Source organism: Spermophilus citellus (genome assembly GCF_964194105.1).
Source record: "Spermophilus citellus genome assembly, chromosome: 19".
Classification (NCBI taxonomy): domain Eukaryota; kingdom Metazoa; phylum Chordata; class Mammalia; order Rodentia; family Sciuridae; genus Spermophilus; species Spermophilus citellus.
Window position 1 is genome coordinate 22,233,975 of NC_138201.1, and position 23,950 is coordinate 22,257,924.

The 23,950-nt window shown below is 43.8% G+C and overlaps 1 protein-coding gene across 1 annotated transcript in view; it reads left to right on the forward strand.

Annotated features, from left to right (window-relative positions):
- Nucleotides 1-5,442: 5,442 nt before the first annotated feature.
- The window catches only part of LOC308638624 (zinc finger protein 519-like), a gene marked incomplete at its 3' end in the record, with an annotated part of 28,179 nt that continues 9,671 nt past the window's right edge, over nt 5,443-23,950 (forward strand). Inside the window, exon 1 of the mRNA XM_081276244.1 lies at nt 5,443-5,572. Coding sequence (XP_081132370.1) covers nt 5,570-5,572 — 3 coding nt within the window. The remainder of the gene's footprint in view (nt 5,573-23,950) is intronic.

Genomic DNA, 23,950 nt, shown 5'->3' on the forward strand with positions numbered 1-23,950 from the left:
GATATGTCCTATGCTAGTATGATTTTTATCAAATTGGACTCTACTGTCCTGTGTAATTAAGAATAAAATAAAATACCAAATAGGAACATGAAACCAAATGGATGGCATCATGGCCACCGGGTGCATTTTTAGCGGATTTAGTGAGTATATATTTATTTATGGGCAAGTCTATGGAGTAACCTATAGAATTAGAAAAATCTCAAATCAGCTTTCCTGGCTTCACAATGAAACCCCCAATATATATATTTTTTTCCCTTGAAGAGACTCACCCTTGGGCCCCTCTTAACAATGTCTTGTGTGTATTCTGTCACTTTGGGCTCCCACCCCCTGATATTTGGGGAGCAAGACACAGAGCTCTCTTTTGAGTCACATCTGCTCTGGTTGGGATCAAGACCAGCAGGCAGGGGTGAGCAGTTAGGAATGCTGATTTTTTTTTTCTTTGTAAAGTGCAGAGTGTCCAATTGCGACTGATGTAGGAAGGCAGATGAGTCCCCCTGAGTTCTGGGATCCAGGTGAGGAGCCTGGACCAGAGACAGGGCCCAGGTTGGCCTTGGTCTGTGCAAGGCTGCCATCATGTGGCCGTTACAGGTATTTCTCTCTCTTAAAAAAAAAATAGACTGTCCAGGGAGCCAGAGAGCCCAGGGGCAGCTGGGTTTGACCCAGGTCTGAGCTTTCTGACGTGTCTCTTCCGTGCAGATACGCTTATTCTGCCTCCAGGCCGAGTTTGGGCTCAAAAAATGCAGATTGATTTCAGCTGAAGGAAAAAAATCAGGCTCTGAGGGTCCTATCCAGTTCCAGTCTTCTCCAGGGCACCTGTGGAGCCTGATGTGAACCTCCACCCAAGGGACAGAGGTGCATGGACCACTTCCCGAGAGGCTGAAAGGCCATTTCTGTTTGCATAGTTTGGCACAGATCAAGAGAAGACAAGTCAGCCCCAAGAGGCCCAGGTAATGAAACTTTGAAGAATCCACCTCGAGGTCTTAGCGTTAGAACCCAACAGAACTTAGAACTCGGGTCACCAGGCACACACAGTCCAGAGAGAGAGCGGGAGAGAGAGAGAGGGAGAGAGAGGGAGAGAGAGGGGAGAGAGAGAGAGAGAGAGAGAGAGAGAGAGAGAGAGAGAGAGAGAGAGAGAGGGCGCCTCATTGAGCTGCAAGAGATGCAAGAGAAAAAAGATGTTTTTCATGATGTACCCAAACCTTAAAGGGTTCTAGGCACAAAAGTGTCCAGAGCATCTCAGCTACATCCTGCTATGTCCCATATAAGCGTGCATTCCTAGTTAAAATTGAAATGGAGCCAAATTTTTATTTGAGATATATTTTACTATAAATTTGCTTTCAAGAGATAAAACAACCATTGAGTAGTCTTGAACTCTCAAATTATTGTAGAAACTTTATAACAAAATTCTGTTAACAGAAATATCCAAGAACTTTATATTTTCATCAAGATATTTCTTCTTATCAAGGTACAATAATTTGTTTACATTCTGAGGTTTTTAGAAATTGTTCCAAAGTACAACCAGGAAAAATTCTAAAAGAAAAAGAAGATGCTTCAACAGAAAGGAAGTACACTAGAGTTCCTCAGAAGAAGAAAGAAATCATCTTTGGGTAAAACAAGAAGTTTATATTCCAGATTTCAATGATAGAAAAAATTTTCCTACATAGGAAAATCTTTGCATCATTATCTAGACAGATATAGAAAGTTAAAACAATTAAAAATGACATTTTTTAATATACTGGACTGATGATAAAAATTTTAACTGGTTAATTCCAGGATATTTCAGACTATTTGCCTGATTTTACTATGCTGATGTGAGCTAAAATTTTTCCATATTTTTGACATGATAAAGACCTATAAAACATTAAGTTTATTTTCTTTAAGGAAGGTCTTTATTGCCTAATGATTCTTGCTGTTTAAGGCAAGGATTAATTTTGGTGAATAAATTCACATCCTGATTGAACACATGTTGACTCAGCCCTGACCCCAGACCCTTACAACTGCTTATTAGGAGACACCTACAGGTAAAAGGGAGCAGCCCTGAGAAGACCAATCCAGGCCAGTCCTCATCCCTTCTGTGTGTGTATATGCAGGTGTGGGTGACATTAGTTGCAGGGGACCTACAAGGACAGAACTAGGTGATTTCAGGACCTGGGTGGTAGGGTGGATATCTAATTATCAGATTCTAGTTTTTCGACTCAAATATTTATCCAAAGACCTTATTCTGGGACCCAGGGGATGGAGGTCTATATGCACAGATTCATCTCTATCTGATCTGTGTAGAACACATTCCCATAGGAGTGTCCCCTGGGGAGGTAGCCAGGATGGTCAGGGGAAATTGTTGTCCTACATGGAAGGCAGACTCTTTGCAGAGCTCCCTGGAGACGGTCAAAGAGCTTCTGGTTAATTCTGTCTTCTTGAAGGGAGAGAGCAAGGAAACCCACACCACCCACCGTGGTTTATCTCTGGTCTGGGGAAGGATCTCCCCACGAAAGAACTGGAGATGCCCAGAATAGACCAGAACAAATACCCACGTTGGGGACTTCCCCAAATCTCTGTCTGAGAACTTTACCCCTTGAATGACCAATATGTCTATTCCCTTAAATGCTAACATCCTTACCAGGAAAATTTTGACACAAAAAGAGAGCGCCGTACAGACAAAGAGGCACAACGAGCCCATGCTTTTTAAGACTGTGCCACACCACAAGTCTCTGTAGTCCCATTAGACAAGGAGCTGTGTCTTCTTCACCTGCCTGCAGAACATTCTAGGAAGAAATGTCTTTTCCTGCAGCAGGTCAGCCCTTTCAGTGCGGTTGAAAGGTGATGGGATCCATCTGGACCTTTATTCAGCCAAGGGTCAGGGACAGTGTATGGGTGTCCTCCTGGGCTGCATCAAATGACTTTTTTTTTTTCCTGGGCTTCTCTGGGTTCTAATTGCTGCTACTTCCAAAGAGAAAAAGTTCATTGGATGGGACTTCACACCAATTAACTGGATTAACATTCATCATGCCTTCAAGAACCACATCTTCAGATAGAGTCACATTCGGAGGCTCTGGGTATCTGGATCATCAACATATGTGATTCAGGGAGGGGACTCAATTCAGCTGGTGACATAAACTAGTCTCCTGCTGAAGACAGACTCCCAGGGAATAGTGACCGAAGGGACACACACATAAGCTTTTAATTGCTACTGTCGGATTATATCACAGAAGGGCTGCTGAAGTCCCGTCATCACAAGAGATCTCTGTTTGTAGCTGCTTCTCTGCAGCCAAGATCCCCTGGGTGTTGGCAAGGAAGGGAATAAAATTATCCTTGTGGCAAATAAAATCACTCTGTTCTTATTTTTTTATTTCCAATTTCCCCAACGGACAAGCTTGCGTCACCTCAGTTGATTTCCATCCAATTAGATTTTTTTTTCTTCTTCCCTGAACCATATGCAAATTGGGGTCTGTGATGGGCTTTTTTGCACCCTGTGGTCTCCAAGCATTTGTGAGGAACCCCGGTGGGACAATGCAGGGGGAAATGAGGGTCAGGTCACTGACATCTGGAAGCCTACCCTTTATTAGTGTGGCCATGATCCAGAGGGATGATTCCCAAAGTCTGATCCCTGAGCACACTGGAGCGTCTACTTTTATACATAAGCAAGTTTGAGGCTCATCAGGGTCACAGAGTTGGGGCAATACCATTGGGGACTGGATTGCATTTATATATGCATCGCACAAGTCCTGCTTTTCTGAATAATTGTCACTTTGCAAGTGGGAAGAGAGTAAGGAATGTTGCAAGCGTCTTGTGATCTGGCGGAGGTGCTTTGGCTTTGCAACCAGAGACAGCTCATCCTGAATCCCAACCCCAGCTGCTTATTAGTTGTGGGACTTTGTCCACAGAAGGAAACAGATTTTACAAAGGGCCGAATAAGAAGTTTGTCTTTAGTGTATTTAAACAGCAGAGTCAAGGCTGTGGACAGAGAACAGGCTATGTGTCCCCAGATCCCTGGGAAGCCATCTTCCTTTGGGTGCCCATGTCTGCCATGTCTGCCATGAGAAAGAGCCTGTGACCAGCCCCAGGTGGGAAAGCCTTTTCTGATTGCAGCTCCCTGCTGTCACTCAGGTCTCTGCTGCTCTTTGGGCCCCGGGAGAAACCAAGAGCAAGGAATTGTATCCCTCCCCTCTAGCACATAAAGGGGTTAAACCAAGGCTTACATCTTGGATGTAAGGGGACCCCCAGTTCTCAAATTTGGAACTTGGCTGCTGTGTTCAGATATGCTGGAGAGAGAGTCAGATTTGAGGGTGTCATTAAAAAAACAAACAAACAAATACTTCATTACTAGTACTTAGTCACATAAAGGTAATATTATGGCTCTATGGGGTTATGTTATTAAAATCAATTTCAACTGCTTCTTTTTTAAAATTTTTTATTTTTTTTTTAGCTATAGTTGGACACTATATATATTCATTTATTTTTTATGTGGTGCTGAGGATGGAACCCAGGGCCTCACGCATGTGAGGTGGGTGCTCTACCACTGAGCCACAACCCCAGCCCTCAACTGTTTGTGTGTGTGTGTGTGTGTGTGTGTGTGTGTGTGTGTGTGGTGCTGGGGATCAAACCCAGAGCCTCATGCCTCCCAGGCGAGCACTCTACCAACTGAACTATATATCACCAGCTATGTTTCTTCTTATTTTTTTTAAAATTTTTCTTCTTATTTAAAAAAAATATTTCTTTTTTAGTTGTAGATGGACACAATACCTTTATTTTATGTATTTATTTTTTATGTGGTGCTGAGGATCGAACCCAGGGCTCTACTAGAAAATTTTAAATTACTCTTGTGCCTTATGAATTGTTTTCCATTGGACATTGTTGCCATTTATTATTATTATTATTATTATTATTATTATTATTATTATTAGTTTTACTGACATTGTTGCTTTAGAGGGTTGCTTCCCAGTTCAAAGTTCAATGTGTCTCCCAAGAAGACCAGAGAACAGAATAGTTAAATGAAAATTTTTACAGTAATTTTCATTTTCTTTTTAAATTTTATGAATAACCTATAGACGGATAGAATCCATAGATTGAAAGGACCCACATATGCAAGGTTCAAGCCAATGTCCTGCTGGTTGGGCTCGATCCTCCTGCTGGGAGGAAATCGTGACTTAAAATAGCAGCAGCCTGAGGCTCTGGGGTGCAATTCCCAGGCCTCAAAAGAAAAAAGAAAAGGAAAAAAAAAAAAAAGCAAGCTGCAGCCCAACCCTGCCATTCCGGCCTCCTCCTTGCCTGGAGCGGATATCACCCCCCTGTCACTCAAAAAGGAGCCTCGCTGGGCTCAGGCTGGGGAGAACGATGACTGACGGACGCCCTGTCCAATCAGAAGCCCCCGTGCTGAGCGCTGTCCAATCCTGAGCGCAGCCAGCGAGCAGGGGGCGGGCTTCCGCGCGCTGGGCCCAGGGCCTTCCTCCGAGTCCGCCATTCCTGCCGCTGGGCTCCGGGCTTCCCTCCGTGCGCTCAGGACCCCCGGGTGGCCTCTGCCGTGCAGAGGCCGAAGCTCCCCAGGGCAGGTTTGGCTGCTGGGCACCAGGAAATGGTGAGTGGGCAGTGGCACCTCGAGCCTGCACGGGGAGGCTGGGGAGGGAGGCCGTCCGGCGGGACCGGCTGTGGCGGGAACCCGACCCCGACTCCGGGCGGGTCTCTGCGGCCGCAGGCCTGAGCCCCTCGGGGACAGCGCCTCTCAGTCCCCCCTGGCCAGCCGGGTGGGGAGCGTGACAGTGGCGGAGACCCCCTCGCGGCCTCCCCATCCCCTGGGGCAGCCTCAGGCAGGTGAGCGCGGCTGCTCGGCCTCTTCCCGGGCTGGGGTGATTGACAGGTGAGAAGAGCGTCCGCGGGCCGCCTCCCAACGCTGGTTTTCCTGCAAGAGGGGGCAGCTGTGGGGCACAGGGTCCTCGGTGAGTCCTAAGCGAGGCACTTTTCAGTTTTACTTCCTTTGTTTTCTTTCTTTTTTTTGGGGGGGTGGTGGTGCTGGAGGGTGCTTTATCCCTGAGCCACATCCCTGGGACCTTCTTTTTTTTTTTTTTTTTTTTTTTTAATTTTATTTAGAGACAGAGTGCAGCTAAGTTGCAGCGATTGGCCTTGTTATGGTTTGATGCATATCGACATCAATTGCATATTGCAATTCAGGGATCTCATTTGGACCTGCCCAAGATTCACCTATGGATTTTTGTTTAATATTGTGATTATTGTAATAGGAAAGTTTCATCATATATATGTGTCAGGGGATGATCACGACTTCTTTTTCCTCTTACCATTGAAAGGTTTCTTGGCTAAATTTACATATATTTAACTTGGTGGATGAATCATTCAAAATAGACTGATTTTTTTTTCATTAGTGCATCATAGTAATGCATAATATTCAGGCTCATTTTCTGGTTGAATCCTATAAGCATGGAATATCGTTTGTTCCACTTCAGCATGCAGTACATCTCTTTTCTCTCTCCTCCTATCTTCCTCTGTCTTCTATTTATTTAGAGTTTTTAAAACTACTGCTTTAGGGGCTGGGGTGGTGGCTCAGTGGTAGTGCGCCTGCCTAGCTTGTGTGAGGTACTGGGTTCGATTCTCAGCACCACATACAAATAAATAAAATAAAGGTCCACCAACAACTAAAAAATATTAAAAAAAAAAACTACTGCTTTATAGATGCACCTAGAGGTAAACATCACTGTGATGTAGTCATATATGTACATAGTTTTTTTTTTTTTTTAATTTTTTTTTAGTTGTCAATGGACCTTTTATTTATTTATTTATTTATCTCTGTGCAGTGCTGAGGATGGAACCCAGGGTCTCACGCATGCCAGACAGAGCACTGTACCACTTAGCCACAACTCCAGCCTGGCATAGTTATTTTGAGGGCAAAATATTGTAAGTTACTTTTTAAAAAAAATTATCTTTGTAATGATGAGTTTTATCATCTATACGTGAGCTGTGTCATTGAGTCTTTTATGTGCTTCTTGTGATTTTATTTTCTCATAAGTGCATATGATCTTTTTAAATCTGTGTCCTTGGGAAACACCACATGCATATGGCACCTATGTAAGACCTAAATATGGTGGTTTTATACTATTTTTTTAAACTGGATATATTGTGACCAAAAATATAGCTGGCCCCTACTGACCACTCTCCCCACAGATCATTATTCATCACTTCCAAAGGCACATTCTCTTGGACCAGCCCTGGGTTTCACGGGTCTGGATGGGTCCTGCTGTGTTCCTACTTGTCATTGTGGTCAGATGCACTGCAATTTCAGTGTGTCTCTGTTTCTGTGGGGGAGTATCATGGATCTTTATTAGCATCTATAGTTTCCACTGACACATAATAATCACCTCATCTCCCTCTTGAGTTTACGAGAATAAATTTGTTTCATATCTTTGTCAATACTAATTCTGTCTAGGGTGGGATTTCATGTAACATCTCTCTGATTTCTAAAGAGGTTGAATTCTTTTTTTTTTTTATGATTACTGAATACTTCCACGTCTCCTGTATAAATTGGCAGTTTGTTTCTGGCCTGCATTTCCTTTGTGATTTCTGGTTTCAAAGATTAGAAAAGAGATCCTAAGAGGCAGGTGGGGTTTGAGTTCAGGGAAAAAAAAAATGGATTTACTTTTGATGATTAAAAAAAAAATATTTCCCTTTTCTTTCTTCTCCTGGGTTATGTATTGTAGGTTTCTTGTCTGTTCTATTTTTGGAGGTTATTTCAAGTGGAATTCTAGTTCATATTTATTTTTACAAATAGTTACCTATTTTTTTTTTTTTTCAATATCTTGTAAGCCCTTTAGATGATTTTCTTCCTGGGGTCAGACTCGGACTCTGGGCCTGGGATGTGATGTTTTCTGTAATCTCCAAGTGTTTGCCCCCGTCAGGAGTCTGCCTGGAGATCTCTGTTTCTCAAGAGTTCCTTTAACAGTTTTTCTGGGCTGTCTTCTCTAGGCACTGTCTTCAATATGGGGGAGAAACTACTATTTCTCCAGACTGACCTCCCTATACCAGGAGCAAACCAGCCCCTGAGGATCTTTGAAAATCCCCGAGTTCTGTCTCGGGGTGGTTCTGTGTGTGCTGAGGAGATGCCATTTGATGTCAGGACACCTGTGTTCTCTCATCTCTGCAATGGGGATAGTTTTGGAGGACACAGGTGGACAGTGCTGTCACAGGAGCCCACTAATACCTGTCTGCTGTGGCCCCCAGCTAAGGCACAGCTGGAGACACCAGGCAGATACTCATTGTTTAAGCACCAACTGCCACTCAACGGATTCTCTTTCAAGATCTTGTAATTGACCTTGACTCTGCAGCCCCCCACCCCCCATGTCATCCATGTTTACAAATATAAAGGTTAAGTTCTCCTTGTCTGAATTCCAGATTCCAGTTCTTAGGTGATTCAAGGTGGTGCAACTAACTGGGTGATTCTCCTTGCCCTGCTTTTACTCTGTGTCCCCAACAAGAGTTCTCTGCTTTTAGAGGCAGAAAGGAATATATATATAATACATAGTATGTAATGCATAGTACATAATGCATAGTACATAGTGCATAGTACATAATGCATAGTACATAATGCATAGTACATAATACATAGTACATAGTACATAGTACATAATACATGTACATAATACATGTACATAATACATAGTACATAGTGCATAGTACATAGTGCATAGTACATAGTGCATAGTACGTAATACATGTACATAATACATAGTACATAATACATGTACATAATGCATACTACATAGTACATAGTGCATAGTACATAGTGCATAGTACGTAATACATGTACATAATACATAGTACATAATACATGTACATAATGCATAGTACATAGTGCATAGTACATAGTGCATAGTACATAGTGCATAGTACGTAATACATGTACATAATGCATAGTACATAATGCATAGTACATAATGCATAGTACATAATACATGTACATAATACATAGTACATAGTGCATAGTACATAGTGCATAGTACACAGTGCATAGTACATAGTGCATAGTACATAGTGCATAGTACACAGTGCATAGTACACAGTGCATAGTACATAATGCATAGTACATAATGCATAGTACATAATGCATAGTACATAATACATAGTACATAATACATGTACATAATACATGTACATAATGCATAGTACATAATGCATAGTACATAATTCATGTACATAGTGCATAGTACATAGTGCATAGTACATAGTGCATAGTACATATTGCATAGTACATAGTGCATAGTACATAGTGCATAGTACATAATGTATAGTACATAATGCATTGTACATAATGCATCGTACATAATGCATGTACATAATGCATAGTACATAATTCATGTACATAATTCATAGTACATAGTGCATAGTACATAGTGCATAGTACATAATACATGTACATAATACATAGTACATAATGCATAGTACATAATGCATAGTACATAATACGTAGTACATAATTCATGTACATAATACATAGTACATAGTGCATAGTACATAATGCATAGTGCATAATACATAGTACATGATACATATACATAATACATAGTACATAATGCATAGTACATAATGCATAGTATAAATACTTATAAATACGTAATGCATAGTATATAATGCATAGTATAAATATATTGTAGATAATACATAGTACATAATACATTAGTATATAATGCATAGTACATAATACATACTACATAATGCATAGTATAAATTCATAGTGTATATACGTAGTATATAATATATAGTATATACACATGTACTGTGTTTATGTATGTGTGTGCATAGTACATGTATATTATGTACAGTACATATGAACTATCGTATGTGTATATATGCACGTGTACATATAGCATGTATTATATATGCTTAGTACATGCACTGTGTATATAGACCATAGTATATATACATAAACTGTACATATATGTGTGATACACAGTACCACATATGCACACACATAGAAATCCTGCTGTTTGGAATATGTATTGCTAACCAACTCCTAAAATAATAAGAAAAGGTGTATGCGTCATGTGGTGTGGTGGAGGTATTTGGGCTTTCCATTTAAACCCAGTTCATTTTATTATTTGTTATTGATTTATTTTGGGGGAATCAGGGTATGAACCCAGGGGTGCTTAACTACTCAGTAACACCCCCAGCCCTTTTTCGTATTTTATTTGGAGACAGGGTCTCAGCTAAAGTTGCTTAGGGCCTCGCTGTGGCTGAGGCTGGCTTTGAACTCGTGTTTGTCCTGCCTCAGTGTCCCCCGGAACCACTGGGGTTTCAGGCATGTGTCGCCACAGCTGGGGATACCTGCTTAGTAATTGCAGGGGCTTTGGTCACGGAGGAAGGAAATGTCACAGACTGGCCATTAGGTCCAAGGCCAAATTACAGAATGAGGAGTTTAATGCATTTAAGTGATGGTCTCAGAGCTGTGGGTAGATCTGAAGACATGGGCCCCGCCATCTTCTTTTCCTGCTGTCTCAGACCTGGAATGGAAGGGACCAGCATTTGGTGGGGAAAACCAACTTCTGGAAACTTTCTGGTTAGAGCTTCCTGTTCCCACCCAGGTCAGTGTCTCTGCTGTTCCGTGGACCCTGAGGAGAAATACTGGTAAAATTGTACCCCTCACCTCCAGCATAGGAAGGAGCAGTTGGGACCTGCCTCTCCCCAAGGTTGGAGGGACCACAGCCCTGAAATCTGGGATGTGGTTCTGCGAACTGAGATATCGGGAGCCTTGACGTGTCACTTCTGAGGGGACAGTTCCAGCAATACTTAACTTTTTTAAAGTGATATTTTATTGATCACATAATTGGGTTGTTCCCCTGGTGGTTATTCTGGGTTATGATACTGAAATCACTTTCCACTACTTATTTTTTATGTGAATACTAGAAAAATTTTGATGACCCTGGGCCTCACTCCTTATTACTACTGGACATGGCTGCCCTAGGAGATTGCTTCCCAGCTCAGTGGCCCCTCTGTGTCCACAAGACTGTGTCCTTCTGACCTCATCCTTTCCAGCATTTGGTGTCACCTCTTGTCACTCAAACACAACACTCACTAGACTCAGCCTGAGAGGGTCCAGATATAAACCCTGTCCACTCAGGACTCCGTAGGCCAGATCCAGCACATGTCCAGGGACAAGGGACAGGCTTTGGCCATCTGATGTGGCTTTTGTCTCTGGAGCCTGCTAGCGTTGGGATCCATCTCTAGGGCCCTCTTTTCTGTTCCGTGGACCTGCTTTGCTCTGCTGTGCAGGTGCTGGGAGATCTACAGGGAGAACACTGAGCCCCTCAAAAAAAGTTAAAAAAAGACCTGGCTCAAAATTTTAAAACAAGGGCTGGGGATAGAGCTCAGATTTAACACGACCCTGTGTGAAGTCCCCAATACTATAGAAAAATAAAAAGCAAAATATTGGCTTTCTGTAGATGAGCATTGCACATGAGAGAAAGGTACAGGAGAATCACTGGATCTTTGCAAAAAATGTGTGTGTGGGTGTCATTTCTTTGCCTGTCCCAGGCCGGACACCTTGTCAGAATGTCTTTGGGCTGAGAGTCCCCCTAGTGGACTGCATGTCCCAAGGGTCTCATGCCCTCTGTGATATTTCCCTGGTCCTGTGTTTCAGAACAGCCTGACATGAGGATCCCACACCTGGCCCATCTGAGGTCTCTTGCAGTGTTCAGTGAGTGTCCCCCTCGGTCCTCTCCTGTTGTAGAACAGTCTAAGTTCAGGGAGTGTGTTAGCTTTCAAAGAGCTCTCAGGCTATTTTAAAAATGGCTGTTATTAAAATTTATATTCTAGCCCCCTCTGAGCGGGTCTCTTGCTCCATATCCACGTCGTTGGAGGACTAGTTCTTTCACCTGTTCCATAGGAGCCTTCCCCACAGCTGGGCTCAGGCTGCAGAAGCTGTCCTACTTGGCTGGTGACTGAATTCCTGATGCAATTGGTTAGAACCCAGGCTGCCTGTGTTCACTGCAAGGAGGTGGTGTGAGCCTATTCTAGAAAGAAACAGGGAGCTATGGTTTTGACCCCTTCTGCTCCACTCCTGGTGTGGATTGTAGCCCAGGGAAATACTCAGACATCCATGTGAAGCCCCTCCTTTGTGATCCAGAGAGATTTGCACATGCACATTGCAATTACTCTCCAAACGTCCAGGTTTAGGATGTAGTGCATTGGATAGAAAAAAGCGAAGGTCCTTAACTTTAACTCTCAGTGCCTGAGCAAGTTCCTGTGGGAAGAACTGGTTAGGTCTGGAGCTATTGCTGGGGTCAGCTGGGAGAGAGGGCTCAGGCAGCGTGGAACTCCCACCGGGGCTGCCAGGGTGGGCGGTGTGTCCCCTGTTAGCTTTTTGGTACTGGCAGGACAGAAGACTATGTTGGCAAATCCCTTCCAGGGAGGAACTGGGTCCCCTGAGATTTCACTCCTCCTCTGCACCGGTCCTGGGGAATCAAGTCCATGGGTCTTTCATGGCCACAGAAAAACACCACTTTTCCCCGAAATTTAGCATAAGATATGCTCTGTTCATGATTGCAATCAGTCCTCCTCTCCACTGGGTGGCACTGGATTTGGGGTATATTGTCCCAGTTGTGTGGCACATTGCTCAAGTACACAGCCCCCAGAACCTTCCCTCTTAATATGTGCTTTTGGGGGTGCTGGGGTATGACCCTAGTCCCTCACATCGTCTGCACTTAAGCTCTGCCAGTGATCTGCACCTCCTCCATGTCTAATACCTGCCTTGATGTCGGGTTATATCGTTCACATGTACCCATTGCTTTTCTTGATATGGTTGTATTTGTGTGAACCTTTTTTTTAATATTTATTTTTTAGGTCTAAATGGACACAATATCTTTATTTTACGTTTATGCGGTGCCGAGGATTCGAACCCAGTGCCTCGTGCATGCTAGGTGAGCGCTCTACCACTGACCCCCAACCCCGGCCCCATGTGTGGACCCTTTTATTGCAATGATCTAGGGGCTGGGGCTGGGGCTCTGGGGCAGAGCACTTACCTGGCACGTGTCAGGCACTGGGATCCCATCCTCAGCGCCACATAAATATAAATACAAAAAAATAAAGGTGTAAAAATGACTTGTAGATACATATGGCTGTATCTGTAGAATCTGCTGTGTTGAGATTTCCTTGATCTTTAAATTACTGCAGTGCTATAGTTTTATAACATGGACTAGTGCCAAGGTAATGAGAGCTGAGGCTTTTTCTCTTAGGATCAGAGTTCATGGCTAATTTCATATCTGTTTAACTGGCCAGCAGAATTTTAGAACTTATTGCTTTGGTCTCCGTTTCGATTAAAAGTAAAGTATTCTGCAATTTTGATGGGGTCTTACTCTAGATCAACTTGGGGGAAATGGTCCTCTTTGTTTTTATGGTTGTTTTCCACCTTTAATGCTTGTTTTATGAACATTTTATGATTTTCATTTTGTACAGTTATATTTCCAAAACAGTTGGCAAAGTAACAACAAAAACCAAACCCAGATCATGTCTGTGTGGTGGAACGATGAAAAATTCCAGTAGAGTTATCCCAAAGCGTAATTGAAATACTGGCTCGGTGTCTAAAGGACAAAGTGGCTGGTCTCTTCAATTCTTGAAGACAGAGTTTCTGTTATAATTAACCGATTCTTTTTTTAAAAAAATTTATTTATTTATTCTAATTATTCTATATGACAGCAGAATGCGGTTCAGTTCTTAGCACACAGATAGAGCCCAATTTTTCATGTCTCTGTTTGTACACAAAGTAGAGTCACACCATTTGGGTCTTGATACACGTACTTGTGGTAATGATGTCCATCTCATTCCACAATCTTTCCTACCCCCCCCCCCCGTCCCCTCCCTCCCCCTCCCTTTCCTTTGCCCCATCTAAAATCCCTCCATTCCTCCCATGCTCCCCCATTCCCATTATGGATCAGCTTCCACATATCAGAGAAAACATTTGGCCTTTGTGTTTTTGGGATTGGCTTACTTCACTTAGCATGATATTCTCCAACTCCATCCATATACCTGCAAGTGCCATGATTTTATTCTCTTTCAGTGCTGAGTAATATTCCACTGTGTACATATACCACAGTTTACCCATCCATCCATCTACAGATGGGCATCTGGGTTGGTTGCACAATCTAGCCATTGTGACTTGTGCATTCTTGATGACTTGTCATTGTCTCAATGGCAGGAGACTTCCTGAGAGGTTTGTCCTGAGTTCCACTGCAGCCTGTTTCATGATGAGGGCGACACGGATTGTCATGAATGACAAGAGCAGTCGTGTGTGGCCTCGTGGTGTTTCCGTCAGAGGTGGGCTTTGCAGACACAGTGCCCGAAGCCAGTGGCCTGGGCGGGTGGCAGTCTGTGCCATCTGGATTCTTGTCATGACACCTAGATGTTTGGAAAATGGCAGAGTCATCCTAGAGTGAATTTTCTAGAGTGTGTTTCCATCAAGGGAGACACGTGTAGACATGCCTATATGTGCCATTCTGTGGTGTGTTATTGATGTCCTTCTTACCTGTCACATTTCCCAGGGCTCTTTCCATTTCATGTGACCCTGGTGATTCTTTCTGGTCATTTTCAATATTTGCTAACTTGGCTCTTTGGCTGAGGGCTTCCTAGACTCTTATTTTTATAAAATAGACTTTTTGCAAACAATTCAGATGCACGATTCGCTGAGAAATTCTTCCTTATTTTCGGGGTGCACTGACTGAAGTCTGTCTGTCTCCCTTTTGAACTTCAGCTTTAGACAGATCCCCTTTCTTGCAGCCTTGGGTGGTCAAAGTCACCCGCAGTCACCTGGACACACCTTAGGCGCACCCTAAGCTCGTGGGAAGGGTGCTCCTGCTGGTACCCAGATTCTGTCTCCTGCCTGCTGGGTGACCTTCTTCTCTTCCTCTGTGTCCCTCTGCTCACCCCCTGGCCCTCACAGGTCTTCCTCCTCAGCCCCTCCCCACACTCCTTGTCCCCTCCTGCCCAGCTCGCCTGACCCTTCACTTCTCACCCAGGTCCTTGGCACTGATGGACCGGGGCCTCCTGGCCTTGTCTGAGGTGGTCCTGGGGCCAGGTCGGGTCTGGTGTGGACTCTGGCTCCAGTGTCCAGACAGAAGGGCCCTGCGCTGCACTGGGGGGGTCTTTCGCAGTGGTCAGGCGGCAGTGGTGGTGCAGGTAGAGACCCCATAGCGTCTCTCCCACTCTGTCTCGGGGAGGAATTCGTAGTCCATGAAATGAGCCTGGATAGGTAGCACCATGCCATGCCCCGGAGTGGCTCTGCCTTTGAGCTAGCCATCCCAGGCCTAGCTATCCCCACCACTCACATCTTGGTGGCCATTAGTCTTCTTGTGTGTGTGTGTGTGTGTGTGTGTGTGTCTGTCTGTCTGTCTGAGACACAGATTTTTTTTTCCCTTCCTGGTGAGTATACAGCAGTCTCTGCTGGCTTGGATTTTACCTTCCTTAAACAGTATAGCTCCATACTCACATGTGTATTCATTTACATATTTATTTGTTATTTGAATGTGTCTTCCTCTGTGAAATCTTTTTTGAAACTTCTCATCCGTGTTGTACTCTGTTGGGACGTGTTCCCCACCCTCCCCCAAATATATGGACAGTACTTTGAGTATTCTGCACTATAAGCACTTGATTAGAAATGTGAACTAAAAACATCTCCCACTCCAGATCTGACCTTCGAACATGGGACACACAGTGACTCAAAATGACAGTAGTAGGATTTTTTAGTTTTTCCATTTTTTGGTACCAGGGATTGAACTCAGGGGCTCTTGAGCCCTGAGCCCCATCCCCAGCCGTATTTTGTACTTTATTGAGAGACAGGGCCTCGCTGAGTTGCTTAGGGCCTCACCATGGCTGAGGCTGGCTTGGTCTCACGATCCTCCTGCCTCAGCCTCCCGAGCGGCTGGGATGACAGGTGTGCACCACTGGGCAGAGGATAGAGTAGGATTCACAGAGGCAAAGCCCTGGAGATTTACATGGTGCAATCTTGGAAAGAGGAAGTCACAGAATCCAAACCTGGAGTGCTTCTGAACCCCAGAGATTGCAGGTAAATGCCAGAGCCCATACACCCGGTGATGGGATCAGCAGGGTCCGCTCACAGGATGGAGGTCACAGTAACAGGGGTGATCTGGTCGACCTGCACCTGGGAGAGTTTCCCAGAACCTGGTTAAAGGCAGAGCTCATTCCTGCTACCTGAACAGGGCTTTGTCCCCTGCTCTGCTTCTGTGTCCGACTCTGTCCACTGAGCATCTTAGGTTTGCTGATCTCTGAATTTTCTCAGTATTTGAGGCAGTGTCCTGTGCAGCTCTGTCTTTACCCCACTGTTTTGGGTCCCATCCCCTGTCTTGCATAGGATGCCTTTCATTGTCCTTGGGGGGCTGCCTTTTCTGAAATTCTGGCAAATTCGGTGAGCAAGGACAGGCTCAAGCAATTCTATGTATGATTTCCCCCCCCCCCTCCCCAGTGGCAAAGTGAATTTTTTTTTCCTGCAATTAAATTTATTTACATGCAGTGCTGAGAATCAAACCCAGTACCTCACACGTGGTAGGCAGGTGCTCTGCCGCTGAGCCACCACCCAGCCCCAACATCACTACCTTCTGAGAAGCTGCAGTGCCCTGGACACAGGGTGTCTTCAGTCTAAAGTTCCAAGCCTCTTTGGAATGTGAACTGGGTGTTAGGCCCTAAAGAACCTTCCCCCCTTGGCCTTAGACCACCTGTCATCATTCACACCTTAACAAACATTCTGAACTAAACACATATTTGCATTGAACCACCCTGATCTACATAAGGGGGGGGGGGTTCATGCTCACATCAATTTCCTGATGGTGCTTCTTGTAGTTTTGGGAGTTGATTTATTTTTGGAGATTGGGTTACTTCCTCAATTTGGAGATTGGGTTACTTCCTCAGTTCTACCTCCTACTAGATTGAGAGCAGATAGGTTTGCTGCCTCGTGTGTCTGTCATCCTTTGGGGACGTGTGTTTGTGACAGCTTGTTGTCTGGGTTTGTGACTTGTAGGGACTACGGTTGGCTGAGGATCTCACCAATATTTTTGCCTTGGTCAAGGTAAAGGGGCATTGGAAATTGCTTCTCTCTCTCTCTTACTGTCTCCTCTATGTGTTTTTTTTTTTTTTCCCAAATGAGGCATGAGATAGAAGTATCTCTGAAGTGGATATTTTCAAGGTAGGAATTCATTCATAAGCTATTAGAAGCTGCAAGTGAGCTCAGAAAAGTAACAAGATTCAAGATCCGTCAGTGGTTTCTGTACATGAGAAAATAAAGACTCAAAATGAAATTAAAAACAATCTTAGTGACAATCATATCAAAAGCAGAATACTTAGGAATAATTTTTAGAAAGTTGTGGAAACCTGAATGCATGAATGTTTATATATTTGTATGTATACAAATATGTATATATTTATGTGATAACTACCTATAAATAATATATATTGAAATCTAGAACACATGGCTTCGTTTTAGAAGATCTAATAACATCCCTAAATCCCATACTTCTTTTTGAGAGCTTTACCTTTGTCACAGAATTCACACGAGAATGTAAAGTGTGCAGTGGGCGTACTTTTCAAAGGTGATCACGGACAGGACTTGGTCAGCAAACCCCATCTGCCCACCCACAAACCCCTCACCCCTTCCACCTCACTTGCATTCGACCACCCAAGTCCACACCAACTGCTCAAGATGCAGCTTGCTTGCAGAGAATGTGCATGTCAGGGACCCTCTGGGGGTCCCCTGGCAGAACGCCATGACAGCCTGGGTAATGTCACATGACCTACTGGACACTCCAGATCAGTTGAGTGTGTGACAGGTACAAAGAGAATCAACATGTTGTTATCTCGTTGACTAATAAAGTAAAAGACACATAATCTCTCTCTCTCTCTCTCTTTTTTTTTTTTTCAAGTTTTGGATTGCTTCTTTTCAGTTTGATAAAATTGGGCTGAAGGACAGTTTCCTATATTTTTTTGTTGTTTCTTTGGGTGTAGGAATTTAAGTTGTGTAACAGTGAGTTTAGCAATACATACACAGGGGGAAAAAATCAGTGGTAGAGCCGAGCAAATAATTAATATATTTGTCAGAAAGCGTATTATATATTCATCGTGGCGTATCACCCAGACATGAGCAAAAATAAAATCCTGGAATGTTAAGGAAGATAGATGGAATTGAATGCATGAATGTTTATATATTTGTATGTATACAAATATGTATATATTTATATAATAACTATATAAATAATACATATCTATAATTTACATATATATGTTATATATTGCAATATGTATTCATTGTATGCATTCTATCAATTCTGTTTTTCTTAAGGACCCTGGCTAATCCAGGCATATGCTCAGAAAAATATCTGAGTCATATGGTATTTCTAGTTTTAATTTCTTGAAAAACCCCATATTTTTTAAAAAAATATTTAAAAATTGTTGATATACCTTTATTTATTTTTTTTCAATTTTTTTTTTTTTAGTTTTAGGTGGACACAATATCTTTATTTTAGTTTTATGTGGTGCTGAGGATCGAACCCAGTGCCTCATGCATGCTAGGCGAGTGCTCTACCACTGAACCCCAGCCCCAGCCCAATAAATTTTATTTTATTTATTAATTTATCTCTATGTGGTGCTGAGATTTGAACCCAGGGCCTCACACATGCTAGGCAAGCACTCTACCATTGAGCCACAACCCAAGCCCTCATATTGTTTTTCATGATGTCTCTATTAGTCTGTATTTCTAGCGAGAATGTCCAAGTGTTTTCTGAAATAGAATTGTTTTTTCCAATAATTTCAAAACAACAAAAAGATTACCTGCTCATTGCAGCACATGCTGTGTCTCAGGTATTTGGGAGGTTATTTTGGGAGAATCTCTTGAGCCCATGAGAGGTTCAACATAGAGGTCCATCTGAAAATATAATAAGATGTTCAGGAGTAAATTTCCCCAAACAAGTGAAAAAATTACATGATGAAAATTACACTGACATATTTTAAAAATTAAAGATCTGAGAAAAGATGAGAAATCGAATGTTCCTGGATTTGGAAGTCAAGACGCCAGTCATTTACATATTGATTTAAAATTCCAGCGTAGTCACTATCAGGATCTCCACGTATTTCTTTATGGAAATCGACAGTCTGATTCTGAAATTCACAAGGAATCAATCACAAGGGCCCCCAAGCAATCTTGAATGGAAAAAAAAAAAAAAAAAGCAAACTTGCAGGACTCATGCTTCTTCTGTATTCCAAACTTGCCATAAATCCACAGTAATCAAGAGAGGATGGTACTGGCAGAAGGACAGAAATGTGGGATGATGGAATAGAACCAATAAACCCATTCGTAAACTAATTTGAATGTCTAGTTTCCGAACACGTGGTGCTGGAATATCAGATCTCTACATGCAAATAATTAACTTGGAGCCCAGTTCCATTCCATATACACGAGCTCAAAATGGGCCAAAGACCTAAATTAAGGAAATAATACTATAAAACTCCAAGGAAATATAAACTCAATTTCAGAGGATATGGAGACAGAGCGGGTCCGCGATTCTGGTCTCTCCATTACACCTAAAGGAGACAGTGATCTGAGAGGTGAGTGTCAAAAATGAAAGGGAGGGGTCTGTGGCCTGGGAATGTGGTAAGACTTGGGAGAATTGAAGTTCCTGAGATGAACCCCAAGTTTGCCCTGTGGTTGGTTGGTTGGTGGTATGGGCTCTGCAGGCAGACAGATCTGGGTTTGAATTTCTAACCCTGCCCTGTAAGAGCACTGTGGTCTTGGACAAGTCACATGACTTCTGTGAGCCTCAGTTTCCTGGTCGGTCCAGTGGGGATGGTAATAATAATTTTTATCCTACTATATAGGATAAAAATTAAGTGGGGGTATGTGAACGGCTGACTGCCCTGGCTGATGCACTCAGCAATACATTGTCGTATGTATTAAATGTGATTATTTCTGGTTATAAGGATTTTGGTACATCCCTTTTTACCCACGTTCTTCTATCATAATATGCCTTTGTTGATTTGATGCCTCATTCAATTTTAAGTTCCTTGAGGTTACGTGTCCTCAGCACCTAGCAAGATGTCTCGCACCCTCGTACTCTCCAAGAACCAGAACACGTTTACTTAATCAGTAGATCAGGCAGCCAGCCATTAGGCAATTCAGTTTTGTAAAAAAAGTTTGAAGACTGTCACACTCAAACATGCATAAAATAAAAAGTATAAAAGCAGAAATCATTGTGTCTAAGGCATGGGTATAACTATCAAATTTGTGCTTTAATATGAATGTACACTATAAATGAAGAAGAATAATTAACATTTTTTAAAGGTTGATGTGTTAGAAGTGGTATGTAAATAGTGCTCCTGCTGTATGACTGTTTCAGGGCACTGAATGTGTGGGTATCACCACAAAGGGGCACTGTCACCTCTCTCAACCCTGGTGACACGCAGGCTTGATGAGTCTTGGCTGAGCTCCTGGATTACTATATTCCACTCCCAGTGTTGATCTCCCACTTTGGAGAGAGAAAGCTTGCCTGTCTTGGTGCCAAGGATAATTTTGTCATAAGCCACCCAGGCGTGGGCACAGTAGTTTTACATTCTCCTTGGATGTGGCTCAAGTGGTAACGCGCTTGCCTGGCACGTGCCGGCCGCTGGGTTCGATCCTCAGCACCACATAAAAATAAAATAAAGACGTTGTGTCCACTGAAAACTGAAAAATAAATATTAAAAAAATTCTCTCTTAAAAAATTGAAAGAATAAAATAAAACGAGCCTTATAAAATTCATATGGATGCAGTTATTTCCACATTACAAATTAATACTTTTTTTTTCAGGCCATTCAGTATCTTACATTTCATTAAATCAGAGAATGTTAATATAATCTAGTATAAACATGTTAATGTTAGGTTAAATATTTATATCTTATGAATAGCAAGCTAGGGAATCTTCAAAGGTCAAAAGGAGAATGAGGTGGGCTGGGACTGAGGCTGGGGCTGAGGCTGGGACTGAGGCTGAGGCTGGTGCTGAGGCTGGAGTTGAGGCTAGGGCTGGGGCTGGGGCTGGGGCTGAGGCTGAGGCTGAGGCTGGTGCTGAGGCTGGAGTTGAGGCTGGGGCTGACGCTGGGGTTGAGCCTGGGGCTGGGGCTGGGGCTGGGGCTGGTGCTGGTGCTGAGGCTGGAGTTGAGGCTGGGGCTGGGGCTGGGGCTGGTGCTGAGGCTGGAGTTGAGGCTGGGGCTGAGGCTGGGGCTGGGGCTGAGGCTGGAGTTTAGGCTGGGGCTGGGGCTGGAGTTGAGGCTGGGGCTGGGGCTGGAGTTGAGGCTGGGGCTGAGGCTGAGGCTGGTGCTGAGGCTGGGGTTGGGGCTGGGGCTGGGGCTGGGGCTGGGGCTGGGGCTGAGGCTGAGGCTGGTGCTGAGGCTGGAGTTGAGGCTGGGGCTGGGGCTGAGGCTGAGGCTGAGGCTGGTGCTGAGGCTGGAGTTGAGGCTGGTGTTGAGGCTGGGGCTGAGGCTGGAGTTGAGGCTGGGGCTGAGGCTGGTGCTGAGGCTGGAGTTGAGACTGGGGCTGGGGCTGGGGCTGGGGCTCAGTGGCAGAGCGCTTGCCTAGCATGCTTGAGGCACTGGGTTCGATCCTCAGCCCCACATATAAAAATAATATTCTTTTCTTTGGTCAGTCAGAACTGTTGTCAGAGAAAGTAGTTTGGGCTGATGTTTTTAGTAGCAAAGCCTCAGCTATTCAAGTCTGATCCATGATTTTGGGGTATCCCACTGTCCGCCGGCTGTTGTTGCTGGACTGGCTTCTATCAGTGAAGCGGTCCCGTCTGGCCCAGTGTCAAGCAAATCCAACTTGCTGAAGCCCCCAGCTCTCTGAGCAGGTTCTGGTCTCTTATCCCATCTGCTGGCAACAGGTCGCTTGATGGAAGGCAGACCTGGTTTCTCTCTGTTGACATTTGGATAGCCTGGACTCTCCCTGCCCTCCCTGTGGCTGGCTGACATCTGTCCTTCTGGTGATGAGGACCAGCACTTGATGAGGAAGTTATCTGTTGACCTGAGTGTGTTTCCCAAACTTATAGTAAGTAACTCACAAGTGGCAGCCACCCCCCAGAGGCAGGAGTGCGTGGTTAAGTCTTTTGACAATTAGGCTACTTGTCACAGTATGTCTCCTGTGTTTGCAGGAGAACTTGAAGGGCTGTGCCTTCCTTAGACACCTTGGTGTGAGCCCTAAGGCCCAGGGCGGATGCTGTTTGAGGCTTCCTAACCGCTCTGAGACAGCTTGGTGTCCAGGGGTACAAGTAAAGTATTTCACATCTGTTCATTTTCAGGCTGCAGATGGACATTTAGCTGTCCAAAATTAGGGACCCCCCAAATGGCAGAAGCATGACATTTCTAGGAGCCCACATGACATTCTGTTGTTCGTGACTTCTTTAAGGCACTTGATCTTCTGCTTTTGATAATGACTTCAAAATTCATGCTCATTGGCTAATCAGGAATCCCACACGGGGGACTTTATTTATTTATTTAACAAACCTGAGCTTTTTTTAAGAAAAAATTATTCTAATTTGTTATACATGAGAGCAGAATGCGTTACAATTCATAGAACACACACACAGCACAAATTTTCATGTCTCTTATGTACACAAAGAATATTCCTACCATTCGCGTCTTCATACATGTACTTAGGGTACGATGTCCACCTCATTCCACCATCTTTTACAAACCAGAGCCTTCTTACGAGACACCTGATTCTTGGTTCTTGGCTGTGAGCAGTCATTTACATATTGCATAATGGTTCCTTTATTCAGTCATGACTCCCACAGTTATCCCTTTTGCTAGCCTGTCATTAACCAAAGTAAAAAAAAAAATTTAAGTCCCTGACATAAGACAGCCCAGCAGGACTTTGAACTGAAGTCCTGTCCCTCAGAGACCGCATTCTTCATCTGTGTGGCCAGGGGGGACAGCTCAGTGCTGAAAGGCCCCTGGGTTAAATCTCCAGAACCATGAAAAAAACTCAAATATAAGACCAGAGAATCCTTTACCGTGAAGCCAGTGTGTACTTGGAAGGGACAAGGAACAGAGTGTGTGTTGGCTCAGGCTGAGGGGGTTGAACTTCATGAGGCAGGCGTGAGGGAGGTAGATCGAAGCCATGTTTGGTTAGCAGATATTCTTATCTGACAACTGATGGGAAAAACCTGTTCAATTAATTGTTTCTGAAGGAAACAAAATGGGAATTTGCAGTTTATAGGGAGTTGATGAAAATTACAGACAATACCTTGGGCCTTGTAACCTGCATCCCAATTGGGCGAAATGCTGCAATTTTGAGCCCAAAACTTACAACATCTCTACAAGCCAGTGGCAAAATGGAATTATTGGATGACCCATTGTTAGGGAATTGGCTGGTGTTGGCAAATTCACATGCTTGTTATTACAAGTGGTGGCCGGGAAAAAAAATAGAGAGAGATGAGCGGTCAGTACCTTAAAGCAGGTGTAGCTATGTGTTTGTTCACTGGTGAGAATTGTGACCCTGGGAGAGGAAGAATGTGACATTGGGTAAAAGGAATCCAGGGAGTGGGGACCTCACAGATTTTGTTTTTTTTTTTCCTGAGCTGCTCAGAACTTTCTTCTGACTGTTTAGGAATTAACCACGGGGAACTCTGGCTTCACAGTGAGAGGACTCCCCAAGTTGGGCATGTATTTATTTGTTGAGAGCCACAGTTTAGTTGGAATGACACCTGGTATTTTGCTAGAGGGAATGGTAGAAAGGTGACCCTGCTCTGGGAATAGGGTGGCTCCGGGATTAGGGTGGATCCTCCTGGGAATAGGGCGGCTCCAGGATTAGGGTGGATCCTGCTGCCTCGGGCACCCACTACTTTGGAGTTCCTGTTGAGTTCTTGGGGGTGGGGTTCTGAGCACGCAGAGCCCGGTGGAAGGAGTGTATTCCCGGGAAGTGTGTGTAGAATGCCCG